This window comes from Stegostoma tigrinum, chromosome 34 (assembly GCF_030684315.1).
Source record: "Stegostoma tigrinum isolate sSteTig4 chromosome 34, sSteTig4.hap1, whole genome shotgun sequence".
NCBI lineage: Eukaryota > Metazoa > Chordata > Chondrichthyes > Orectolobiformes > Stegostomatidae > Stegostoma > Stegostoma tigrinum.
In genome coordinates this window covers 10,555,236-10,568,574 of record NC_081387.1, presented here as the reverse complement: position 1 = coordinate 10,568,574, position 13,339 = coordinate 10,555,236, and the positions used below count along the sequence as shown (strand labels likewise).

Here is a 13,339-nt window from a genome sequence, read left to right as displayed (position 1 = left end):
GTCTTCTCACGTCTGAAATGTTTGGACACAAACACCAGGTGTGGAGTTCTGAGTTTCATTAACTTGCGCAAACATTCATTTCTGTCAGCTCACCTCCTTCATAATTAAATTCTAGCACTTAGGTTTCTGTCGAGCTCCCTCACAAGATATTGGCATAAAACTGTTCTTCCTTTAGAAAATCCAATCTTGGGATGTGGGAGTCACTGCTATTTATTCCCATCTCTCAGCACCATGAGTAGATGATGCTGTGCCACTGATAGCGAGTTCGGTAACGCGCTTTGTGATTTTAGAGGATAGTTAAGATTCAGCTGCATTGCAGTTGGACTGGAGTCACATGTAGGCTCAAACCATGGCTGGACAGTAAATGTGGACATTCAGTGTCCATAAAAAGGTGGCAGTGGTCAACTAACACTGACCACACATGGCACTAGAAAATAGCATGAAATTATACCACATGCTGAGAGTCAGTATGACTCGGGGTTTCAACCAAGACTTTTAAATGGAATTCTAAAGCGTTCTAGGGTGAATTTTGATCTTATGTTCACCAGAAGATTCATTCAGTTTATTAATTCATTAGCAATCCCTCCTCTGCACCCCTGTTTCATGTTCTGCTGTATTTGACTGTCCTGTGCTGATTTGAACTCAATATAGTATATATGACAGGCCGAGCATTATGAAGGTGCGTTTTCATTCTCTTGTGGGACCTGGTCATCGCTGGCTAGCCAGCATTTATTTCATGTCCCTAGTAACCCGTAAAGAGGTGGTACCTTCTTGAACTGCTGCTGTCCGTGTTCTGAAGGTAGACCCACGGTGTAGTTTGCAGTTCCAAGATTTTGACTCAGTCACAATGAAGGAATGGCGATACTTTTCCACGTCAGGGTGGTGAATGACTTGGAGGAGGACTTGGAGGTGATAGTGTTCCATTGTATCTACGACTCTCATCTTCTCGATCAAAGCAGTCGTTGGTTTGGAGGGTGCTGTGTAAGCATCTTCTGCAAATTTCTGCAGTGCATTTTACAGATAACACACTGTCACTCAGCAACGGTGATGTACAAATAGGATTTGATTTGATTTGATTTATTGTCAGGTAAGTAAAGTGAAAAGCTTCATTTGAGTGCAGTACAGGCAGATCACAGTAAGCAAGGACATACAGATCATAGGGTACTTAGACAGTGAGGCAAACATTGCACAGGAGCTGCATAAAGCAAAATAAACATCAGCAAGATCAACATTATTTGAAGTTAGAGAGCCTATTCATCAGTTTAATAATGACAGTGAAGAAGCTGTTCAAGAAGAATTGTTGGTACCTGTGTTCAAGCTTCTGTATCACCTGATGGAAGCAGTTGGAGGAGATCATTACCAGGATGAGACAGGCCTTTGATGATGTTGGCAGCCTTTCCACAGCAACAAGAAGTGGAAATGGAGCCCGTGGATGGATGGCTTCTATGATGGACAAGATTGGGACACAATTATCTGTAGCTTCTTATGGTACTGGGAACAGCAGGCCATTATGCACACATATAGTATGCTCTCTGTGGCGTGTCTTAAAAAGTTGGCGAGTATCCTTACGGACATGCTGAATTTTCTGAGCTGCTTGAGGATGAAGAGACGCTGTTGTGCTTTCTTGACAAGCACATCTACGTGGGAAGCCCAGGACATATTATCAGTTATCGTCACTCTTAAGAACTTAACACTGTCTTGTGGGTGTGGTGCCAATCAAGTGGGCTGCTTTGGTTTCAATGCTGTCAAGGATCTTGAGTGTTTTTGGAGATGCACCCATCCAGGAAATGCGGAGTATTTCATCACATACCTGACATGTGCCTTGTAGGTGGTGGACAGGCTTCAGGGAGTCAGGAGCTACTTCCTGCAATATTCATAGCCACTGACGTGCTCTTGAAACCACTGACTTTATATGCTGATCCCAGCTGAGTTTCTGGTCAATTGTAACCCCCAGGATGTTGATTAGTGGGATATGCAGCGATGGAAATGTCATTGAATGTCAAGGGGCGGTGGTTAGATTGTCTCTTATTGGAGATGACTATTTCCTCGCATTTGTGTGGCATGAATGTTACTTGCCACTCACCATTCCAAGCCTGGAAATTTTCCAGGCCCTGTTGCAAGTTGAACATGGACCTCTTCAGCTTCTGAGGAGTTGCAAATAGTGCTGAATATTGTGCAGAAATTTGTGAACATTTCCCCTTTTGAATTTATGATGGAAGAGAGCAGCTGAGGATGGATAATAGAATGAGGTGGCTGATGAGAGATTTTTTTTTCCCTGTTCATAGGGCAGACCAATGAAAGATAATGGCTCAAAACCCATGGGAATGCGGGGGAAAAGAAAATCCCAGACAATGATAAGAAGTTCAAAGTTCTTACCAGAGAGAGTTGGGTTGGGGGGTGGGGGCGGGGATAACATAGATATGTTTAAGAGGAAACCAGATAAACATGTGAGGGATAACAGAAAATAATGTTTTGCTGTTATAATGCAAAGGCAACCTGTATTTTTCTTTATTCACTCATAGGATATGGGTGTTTCTGGCTAAGCCAGCATTTATTGTGCATCCCAACTGCCCAGAGAGCAATTAAAAGTCAACCACATTGCAGTGGGTCTGGAGTCACATGTAGGCCAGATCAGGTGAGTATGACAGATATTCTTCTCTATAGGGCATTTATAAACCAATCAACTTTTTTGGACATTTGACAATAGTTATCATTGCAGAGCTTTTTTTAGTTGAATGCAAATTCCACCATCTGTCATAGCAGGATTTGAACCCAGGTCCCCAGAACATTAGTTGCGCTTCCTGGATTAAAAGTCTAGTGAAAATGCCAGTAGCCTATTGCCTCTCTAACAATGTTATGCGTCCTGTGCACAAATCACGTGGAACTGTCCTGTGTGTTTCTGTGCTGTAAATCCGATGTAGATCCATGTAGCTGTCTGAAGGGGCAAGTGCCTTGTGAGTAAGCTGTTCTTCTTACAGTGAATGATGCCTATTGATAAAGGCTTAGACTGCATGTAGGGTTGGAAAGGATTAAAACAAAAATCACTTGCAAGTTCTTCTCCAGGTCATACACCATTCTGCTTTGGAAATACATTGCCATTCCTTCAGTGCCAAAATCAATGATGTGCCTTCCTAACAGTAGAGGAGGTGTCCTTACACTCTGTGGATTGCAGTGGTGCTGGGAAGCAGATCAGCAGCACCTTCACAAAGGCAATTAAGGATGAACAACAACTGTTGGCTGGCATAGTGGCTCTGCGGCCTTACAGTGTCAGGCACCTGGGTTTGATTACACCCTCAGGTGACTGTGTAGATTTTGCACATTCACCATGTATCTGCATGGGTTTCCTCTGGGTGCTCCGGTTTTCTCCCAGAGTCACAAAGATATGTAGATTAGGTGGATTGGCAGTGCCAAATTTCCCATGGTGTCAAGGATGCACAGGCCAGGTGGATTAGCCAAGGAAAATGCACTGTTAGAAGGTTAGGGTGAGCAGTGGGGTACAATCTTCAAAGAACCAGTGTGAACTCAATAGGCTGAATCACCTGCTTCCACACTATACAGAAACAAATATTGGCCTCATTAGTGATGCTAACATCTTGTGATTTCATGAAAAAAAGTTAATAAAATAATATCCACAAATTAATATCCACTCCCTCTTTCATCACCACAGAACTTCACAAAATGTTTTACAGCTTCTCCCCTCTCCCTTCTCCTTTCTCTTTCTTCTTGTTCACCAGTACTACTATCCCATTACATAGCTCAGTGTCAGTCTTTTCCGGATTGATGTTCCTACAAAGTGATTCAGGACATGTTCAAGGTGCTACATAAATTAAGTTAAAGAAAAGTATCAGATTACTCATGATGGGGATGTGACATGATTTTTCTAGCAGTGAACATTACAGAGCCAATAGCTTCTGTTTTTAGTAATTCACTAAAGGAACATCATTAACCAGGGGAATGAAGCGTGCTGATAGTGAATGGTTTAGTTAGTAAGGAAAGCAGGATCTTAGTCATACGACACATTGCAAATCCAAGATAACAGCACTTAACTTTCTGAAATAAACATCAACGGGTGAGTGGATTTGTTGCAGTAACAAGGATTGAGAAGATGCTGTGTTTACACTCTAGTTCTCCACTCTCTTCCTATTTTGATGCAAACACGCAGTGCAGGAACCTGTTGAGTCTGTGTGTGTGTGTGTGTGTGTATGTGTGTGTGTGTGCGCGCGCGCCTGGGTTGGATTGTGATATTTAATGTCTGTTTCAACAATAACAGCTTGTATTTATATAGCACCATTAACTCAGTGAAACATCCCCAAGGTGTTTCAGTGAGATTAAATCAGACCAAAATTGACACTGAGTCACTTAAGGAGATATCAGGACAGGTGATCTGTCAAGCACATGGGCTGTAAGAAATATTAAAGGAATAGAAAGTAGGAAATGTTTTGTGAGAGAATTGCAGAATTTAGGGCCCTGTTGGCTGAAATCATAGTCTGCAATGCTGGAGCATTTAAATTGGGAATTCTCATGAGGTTGTAATTGGAGGAGCATGGAGATATCCGGGGAGAGTGGGATGAGTTAAAAGGTAAGGAGTTGAGGTCATAGAGGGATATGAAAAGAAGGGTGAATGTTTGTAAATGGAGTTGTTGCTGGAATGGGAGCCAATATTTGTCAGTGACTGCAATGGGCGATAATGGAATGGGCCTAGGTGTGAGTGAAGGTAAGAGTTTTAGATGAACTAAAGTTTACAGAAACTGGAAAGTGGGATGCTGCCAGGGAGGTCATTGGCATCATGGAGTCTGGGTGTGATATGGAGCTGGTGCAAGGGAAGCAGTAAGTACTGTCGATAAATGCTGTCACGGTCAGGGAACGAGAGTAATCCCAGTTTTTGAACTATGAACATGAGCTGACTCTTGAGAAACAGCACTGTCTCAACTGCATCCTGTCATTCAAGCTTCTGTTGTAGAGCTGGAACATGGTGCTGTTAATGATGTACCGAGAAAACAACAATCAAGACCATTTAACATCGCTGTTATTCAATTATTCATTTATACTCTAAATAGCTTGAGGATTCTATTATCAATATTCGCTCAATTTGATTTACACGGAAAACTAAAAATAACCTTTGCCATTAGACAGCTTTTGTTGATCCCTTTAGATGATGCTGTGACTATTGTAGATTCATTAATCTTGATCATCCCAGTATATTGCTACACTGTCCTTCTTCAGTGCATGCTTTAACTTGTTTGATTGCTGGGAACAGCCAGTTTTTACAGAATCCATCAGAATACAGGGAACTGTGTGATCATTTAAAAAGGAGAGTGGACTGCTTTAGTGTTGCATTTAGTGTAATGTAGCAAACCCTGTGCTGTAACTTTCTTGGAAGCATTTGACAGGAACATTGCAGAGGGAGATTTACCCTACATCTAATTCTGCGCTTGTAACTTTCGGGAGAATGTTTGATCGGGACTATGTCGAAAGAGATTTACTCTTTATCAAGGCTTGTGCTGTACGTGCCCTGGGAGTGTTTGATGGGAAGAGCGTAGAAGGGAGTTTTACGTTGTATCTAACCACATGCTGTACCTGCGCTGGGGTTGTTTGACAGGGGGGAGGGGCAGTGCAGAAAGGAGAATCAATCTGCCGCTAACACTGTGACATCTCTGTTCCAGTAGTATTTCATGGGAGATTGTGTAGCAGAGCTTTATTCTGTATTGAACCTTGTGCTATCTGTCCTGGGAGTGCAGTGACTGTAACAAGTACAGCCAGACAGACCTCAAGAGTATAAATTCCATGACTAGGGCTATTAATCTGGTCAAATCAGAGAGCCCTGGCTGACAGATGTAAACAGGAGTACCAGAGGTTCTGTTCACTCTGAGATCTGGATTGGAGGATCAGTGACAAGGAGTTTCTATGTGTAAATAAAGGGTGACTTGGTGATGAGATATTGGCCTCTGTGGAGTTAATTCTATTTGATGGAGACAATGTACCTAACTCCAGGCAGTACCTGCCCTGGGAGTATTTGATGGAGAAGTGTAGAAGGAGTTTTACTCTGTATCTAACCATGTGCTCTCCCTGTCACAGGAGTATTTGAGAGGGATCATGTAGAGGGAGATTCACTCTGTATCTAACCAGTGTTGTTGCCCTCTCTTTTTCCAGGAGAACCCGTACATGTGCAACAATGAGTGTGATGCTCACACACCTGAGCTGGCCCACCCTCCTGAGCTGATGCTGGATGATGAAGGCAGGATTCCCACCAGCTTTTGGCAAAGTGTGTCCTGGAGGAGTTTCCCCAGGCCCCTGGTGGTCAACATCACCCTGTCCTGGGGGAAGAGCATTGAATTGACCGAGGACATCATCATCACCTTTGAGTCAGGCCGGCCGGAGCAGATGGTCCTGGAGAAGTCTCTGGACCATGGGCGAAGCTGGCAGCCCTACCAATTCTATGCAGCCGACTGCCTCAACTCCTTCGGGATGGAGCCGAGGAAGGCTCGGGATCTGAGGCCGGCCTCGGTGCTGGACATCATCTGCACAGAGGAGTACTCCAGGGGCTATGTGTGGAAGATGGACAAGACAGTCCGCTTCGAGATCCAGGAGCGCCTGGCCCTGTTCGGGGGGCCCCACCCCGGGGACATGGCCTCATTGTACGGCCAACTGGACACCACCAAGGAACTGAGAGACTTCTTCACCCTGACCAACCTGCGGGTCAGGCTGCTGCGGCCGGCTACTGGACCCACCAGCGTCGACCCCCACAATCTCTCCAAGTACTTCTACGCCATCTCCAACTTGGACATCCGTGGCCGGTGAGAGCTCCACATGCCTTTCTTGGCAGGGTCACAGCCCACATTTCATATCCAGGAAGCACAGGATCAGGGTTTGCACCGGGGGAGTACAATTGGGGAAGGGTATGCATGGAGGGCATCACCCAGAGAACATCTGGGAGCACCATGAGCGTCAACAATTAGAGGCTCAGCGTTAGTGTTAACATCTGGGATTGCCATTAGGGTCAATATTTGTGAGGCATCGTCAGGCACAATATCTAAGGACACTACTAGGGTCACCAAGTGTGGTCACAAGCTTGGAGAACATCTGGGGCATCATTTTCAAGGAACTGTGTACCTGCACCCCTCGGTACCTCTGTTTGACAACATTTCCCAGCGCCCTACCATAAAATGTGTAAGTCCTCCCCTGGTTTTCCTTACCAAATTGAAACGCCCCACGTTTGTCTAAATTAAACTCCATCTGCTACTCCTTAGCCCATTGATCCAACTGATCAAGATCCCACTGCACTCTGAGATAACCTTCCTCAATGTCCACTGGATTACCAATTGTAGTGCCTTCCACACACTTATAAACCACGCTTCCTATAATCTCATTCCAATCGCTTATGTAAAAGACTAACAACAGTAGACCAAGCACCAGCTCAGGCGGGTGGGCCAGCTTGGGCATATGGGCATCGTACTGATTGTTGTGCATGTACGGGTTCCTCCTGGAATCAGAGAAGGCAATGGCACATTTTGGGTAAAGAGCAAAACTTCGACATTGTCCCCGTCAAATACTCCAAGGAAGGGTACAGCACAGGGTTAGATTTAGAGTAAAACTCTTTCTACATTGTCCCTATCAAATAATCCTAGGAAAGGTCCTACATGTAGTAAAGCTTCCTCAAGACTGTCCCCATTGATCAGTTTCAGGAAAAATGCAGCGAGGGGTTAGCAGCTGTAGAGTAAAGCTACATCGTCTCCATCAACACTCCCCGGACAGAGACAGCACAGGCTAGATAGAAGTAATGTTATCTTGATACTACCCACATCAAACACTCCCCGAATGGGTACAGCGCAGTGTTACATGTAGTATAAAGCCACCTTTATTCTCTTAAAATTGAAAGTAAAGCCTCCTTGACACTGCCCCAATCAAACACTCCAAAGACAGATGCAGTAAGGTAATAGTTACAGAGTTAAGCTCCCTCCATTTTTTTAAACTGAAAGTAAAGCTACATTTACACCCACATCAAACACTGCCAGGGCAGGGACTTCATGGTGCTTGCTACAGATTAAAGCTGCCTGTATTTTTTTCAACTGAAAGTGAAGTGCCCTCAACATTGAGTCTTTAAACACTCCTAGGACAGGGACAGAATAGGCTAGATACAGAGAAAACCAATCTCTACACTGTCCCCCATTAAAAATAAACCTCCCCAGACAGGTATAACACAGGGTTAGATACAGAGTAAAGCTTGCTCTACGCTGTCACATCAAACACTCCCAAGGCAGGTAAAGGAAGGGTTAGATGCAGAGAAAAGCAGTCCCTACATTGCCCCCAGCAATCGCTCAGAAAACAGGTACATCATGGAGTTAGAGACAGAGTAAAACTCTGTGAACAATACCCCCCATCAAACAGTTGTAGGACCAGTACAACATAGAGTTAGACATAGCTTAAAGCAATCTCTACACTGACCCAACCAAACATTACCGAGACAGGCACAGTATATCCTGAGATAGCAGGAACTGCAGATGCTGGAAAATCTGATATAACAAGGTGTATTGCTGGATGAACGCAGCAGGCCAAGCAGTACCAGAGGAGCAGGAAGGCTGATGCTTTGGACCTAGACCCTACAGCCTGATACGGAGTAAAGCTGCCTCTAATCTTTTAAATGGAAAGTAAAGCTCCTGTACTTTTGAAATTGACAGGTACAACACATTGTTAAGTATAGTTCCCTGGACTCAGTGATCAACTTGTTCTTGAGCTTTCCTCTCTCTTTTGAAATGCACACAGTGTGGTGGAAAGTGCTCATTGTTTCCAGTATGAGGTTGGTATCAGGGACAGTGGCGGGGGAGAGGTGTGGGAAGCGTGGAGACTGGACTGGCAGTCCAGAAAAAGTGATCTCTGATAGAGCTAAACAGATCTTTTTTTGCCGCTGTGTGTTGTCAGGTGCAAATGCAACCTTCACGCTAACAACTGTGTCACGAAGAAGGGAAAGCTAAGCTGTGAGTGTGAGCACAACACGACAGGGCCGGACTGCGGCCGATGCAAGAAAGGTTTTCACGGCCGGAGGTGGAGAGCAGGCTCGTACCTACCGATCCCCAAAGGGACAGCCAATATCTGTGAGTGATGAGCGTTTCTCCGGCCTGGCCTAGTGCTGGAGGATGTTTCACTTCATATTTCATTTGCATTTTAAACCCCGATAACACGGTGATTCTAAATCCAACGGATGGATGTTTGTGATTGCGTTAATGTATAAACAAAGACACACAGTGACACATTGTACAGATCAGAGAATCAGATAGCACAGAAAAAGGTCATTCAGCCCATCATACCATTGCTGATTTATTGGAAGTGCTGTCTGGTTAATCCCACTCCCCTGTTCTTTCCCAAAAGCCCTGCAATTTCTGCTTTTCTGCCCTGCAATTGGAACCCAATTGAATCCATTGTTGCTGTACTTGGAGGCAGCAGAGTCCAGATCACATCTGTGTAAAATTACCTCATCTTCCCCCAGTGGTTCCTTTGCTTATTATTTTGAAATTGTGACCTCTCGTTTCTGACCCTCCTCCCAATGGAAACAGTTTCTTCATATTTATTCTGTTGAAACTTCTCCTGAAGTTAAAACTCTTTTGGTATAATGTCAGTGTCAGTGAGCAAGGTGGAATTGCTAACATTATGCGGCAGGTAGGGTTATAAAATTTGTATGGTTTAGATGTGCCGTAGTCTCCGTCTGGATATAACTACACCAATAGAGGCAGATTGATGTGTGAATGGAATTTTAATAGCTGGATAGACAACTGAGGAACAACTGGAGGAAGGTGAAAAGAGAACGTAATAAATATCTGAAACACATCAAAAAATGAATGTTGCAAAGGAAGGGTATTTCTAATCATGTCTCTGTATGAAATATCAGAAATCAGTCATGGCACGAATGCACATTGTGAGGGTGAAATGTGAATAGTGGCAGCATCGGGTATTCACTGGGTGCACTGACACTTTAATCACAAGTGGTGCAAACATACTTATTCATTAATTGCACACCCCCCTTACATGAACAATGTAGCAACTTGAGCTTGTCTCACTGAGGCTGTAGCATGTAAATTCTGGATGAGTTTATTCATCAGTTTGGGTTGATCTCATGAACATATCATGTGATCGGTATTTTTAAATGCGTTTGTAAGTAAATGATGTGGAGGTGCTGGCGTTAGACTGGGTTGGACAAATTCAGAAGTCACATAACACGAGGTTACATGGTTTGTACAGGGAAGGTCATGTCTTACCAACTTAATAGAATTCTTTGAGGACGTGACAAAGTTGATTGATGAGGGAAAGGCTGTAGATGTCATATACATGGACTTCAGTAAGGCGTTTGATAAGGTTCCCCATGGCAGGCTGATGGAGAAAGTGAAGTCACATGGGGCCCAGGGTATGCTAGCTAGATGGATAAAAAACTGGCTGGGCAACAGGAGACAGAGGGTAGAAGTGGAAGGAAGTTTCTCAAATTGGAGACTTGTAACCAGTGGTGTCCCACAGGGATCTGTGCTGGGACCACTGTTGTTTGTGATATATGTAAATGATCTGGAGGAAGGTGTAGGTGGTCTGATCAGCAAGTTTGCTGATGACACTAAGATTGGTGGAGTAGCTGACAGTGAAGGGGACTGTCAGAGATTACAGCAGAATATAGATAGACTGGAGAGTTGGGCAGATAGATGGCAGATGGAGTTCAATCCGGACAATTGCGAGGTGATGCATTTTGGAAGATCAAATTCAAGGGCGAACTATACAGTAAATGGAAAAGTCCTAGGGAAAATTGATGAACAGACAGATCTGGGTGTTCAGGTCCATTGTTCCCTGAAGGTGACAACGCAGGACAATAGGGTGGTCAAGGAGGCATATGGCGTGCTTTCCCTCATTTGGTGGTGTATTGAGTACAAGAGTTGGCAGGTCATGTTGCAGTTGTATAGGACTTTGGTTCAGCCACATTTGGAGTACAGTGTACAGTTCTGGTTGCCACATTACCAAAAGGATGTGGGTGCTTTGGAGAGGTGCAGAGGAGGTTCATCAGGATGTTGCCTGGTATGGAGGGTGCCAGCTATGAAGAGAGGTTAAATAGATTAGGATTATTTTCATTAGAAAGATGGAGATTGAGGGGGGACCTGATTGAGGTCTACAAAATCATGAGGGCTATAGACAGGGTGGATAGCAAGAAGCTTTTTCCGAGAGTGGGAGACTCAATTACTAGGGGTCATGAGTTCAAAGTGAGAGGAGGAAAGTTTAAGGGAGATATGCGTGGAAAGTTCTTTACACAGAGGGTGGTGGGTGCCTGGAACGCGTTGCCAGCGGAGGTGGTAGACACAGACACGTTAGCGTCTTTTAAGATATATTTAGACAGGTACATGGATGGGCAGGGAACAAATGGACACAGGCCGTTAGAAAATAGATGAGAGGTTAAACAGAGGATCTTGATTGGCGCAGGCTTGGAGGGTCGAAGGGCCTGTTCCTGTGCTGTAGGTTTCTTTGTTTCTTTGTTTCTTTCTTTGTTATAGTCCAACAGGTTTAGTTGAAATCGCAGGCTTTCAGAGCATAGCCCTTTCCTCAGGTGACGTGTAAGGGAAGGACATGGACACAGAATTTATTGGCAGAGAGATCAAGGGCAGAGAGATCAGAAGGTCATACAAATCGTGTGAATGGAGTAGTGAATATTAAGTCTCTGCAGGTGATCAGAAGTGTCAGATGGTGTGAATAAAGTGACATAAGCTGAATATCATGCGAAGGGATGACCTATAATCAGATTAAATAAGACAGGGAAATAATTAAAAATAAGGTGGTGCTGGACAGTAATGAAGGTTTTACAGATCCAGAGCAGAGTGGTGGGGCCTTATGTAGCACAACATGAACCCAAGACCAGGTTTGAAGCTTCTTCATGGGTATCAAACTTGGTTATCATCTTCTGCCTGGCAATTCTATGTTGTTGTTGTTTATCTCAAAGGTCATCTTGGGGGGCACTTACCTGAAGACTGGAGGCTGAATATCCTTGACCGCTGAAGTGTTCTCCAACTGGGAGGGAACATTCCTGTCTGACGATTGTTGCGTGGAGTCCATTCATCTGTTGTCTTAACATCTGCATGGTATTGCCAATGTACCATGCCTCACGACTCCTCCACACTGTTACGTATCTGTAAAATCTTCCTTAGTTTCCTGTTTTGACACCATCAGCTTGATAAGCTATTATGATCTCTCTGTGTTAATTAGTTTTTACAGTTTTGGATTACTCCATACTTTGGTTAGACTTTGGCACACGATCTTATAGCAATCATGTTATTCCAGTCAGTTAGCTTGTCCCCAGCACTACTTTATTTTTAAAATTTATTTTGTAATTATCTCTCTGCCTCATTTAATCTGATTATAGGTTATCTCTTCACTTCTTCAACTGTTGACACTTTACTCACACTATCTGACACTTTCAATCGTCTGCTGAGACTTATTAGTCAACATTCCACTCACACCATTTGTATGATCTTGAGGTTTCTCTGCCCTTGAATTCTCTGTCTATAAATTCTGTGTCTGTGTGCTAACCTCTCACTTCACCTGATGAAGGGGCTGTGCTCCGAAAGCTGTAATTTCAAACAGACCCGTTGGACTATAAACCTGGTGTTGTCTGACTTCTCACTTTGTGAGTAAATATTGTTTCTCTAACTCTCTGTGTTTCTGATTCTCTTTCCAGGTCTCCCTAACACCCTCACCAATAGCAGTAAGTAGGAAATAAATTCTCTGACCTATGACCTCTGACTCAGAGCTAATTTTTATATGAGGGATGCCCTGCTCTCCTCAAACCTCCTATATCCTTCACCGATGGAGAAACAGGCCTACATCTGTAGATGTGAAGAGGGAATGTGCGTAGAATAAGTGTAGGAGTGAAAAGAAACTGGAATCAAAATTCTCAGGAGCACAAAAGCTGACGTTTCGGGCCTGGACCCTTCATCAGATGAAGGGTCCAGGCCCGAAACGTCAGCTTTTGTGCTCCTGAGATGCTGCTTGGCCTGCTGTGTTCATCCAGCCTCACATTTTATTATCTTGGAATCTCCAGCATCTGCAGTTCCCATTATCTCTGGAATCAAAATTCTGTCTATTTCCGTATCTCTGGAATACATTTAACCTCCTTGAGTAGTGGATCAAATACAAAGCAACTAAATTTTATCACATCTGAACTGAGAGCAGAGAGAAAGATGCTTCTTAACTCTATCTTAGTGAAAACATTTAATGGAAAGTGGTTATTTATAAAAAAAGTCTGAGGTATTGTCATTGAGAATTAACAACCGGAGAAGTAGAAGCTGGAATGAGACATTCGGCACTTTGAGCCATGCCTGTAAAT

General features: G+C 43.9%; 1 protein-coding gene across 4 annotated transcripts in view; it reads left to right on the top strand.

The window, feature by feature from the left end:
• Nucleotides 1-13,339, top strand: part of LOC125446558 (netrin-G1-like) — a 51,643-nt gene that overhangs the window by 20,074 nt on the left and 18,230 nt on the right. For 3 of the 4 annotated variants that reach the window (XM_048520233.2, XM_048520231.2, XM_048520234.2), the window contains exons 3-5: nucleotides 6,151-6,794; nucleotides 8,917-9,089; nucleotides 12,692-12,718. In XM_048520233.2, coding sequence (XP_048376190.1) covers nucleotides 6,151-6,794; nucleotides 8,917-9,089; nucleotides 12,692-12,718 — 844 coding nt within the window. The remainder of the gene's footprint in view (nucleotides 1-6,150; nucleotides 6,795-8,916; nucleotides 9,090-12,691; nucleotides 12,719-13,339) is intronic. The other variant, XM_048520235.2, reaches the window with a different exon arrangement.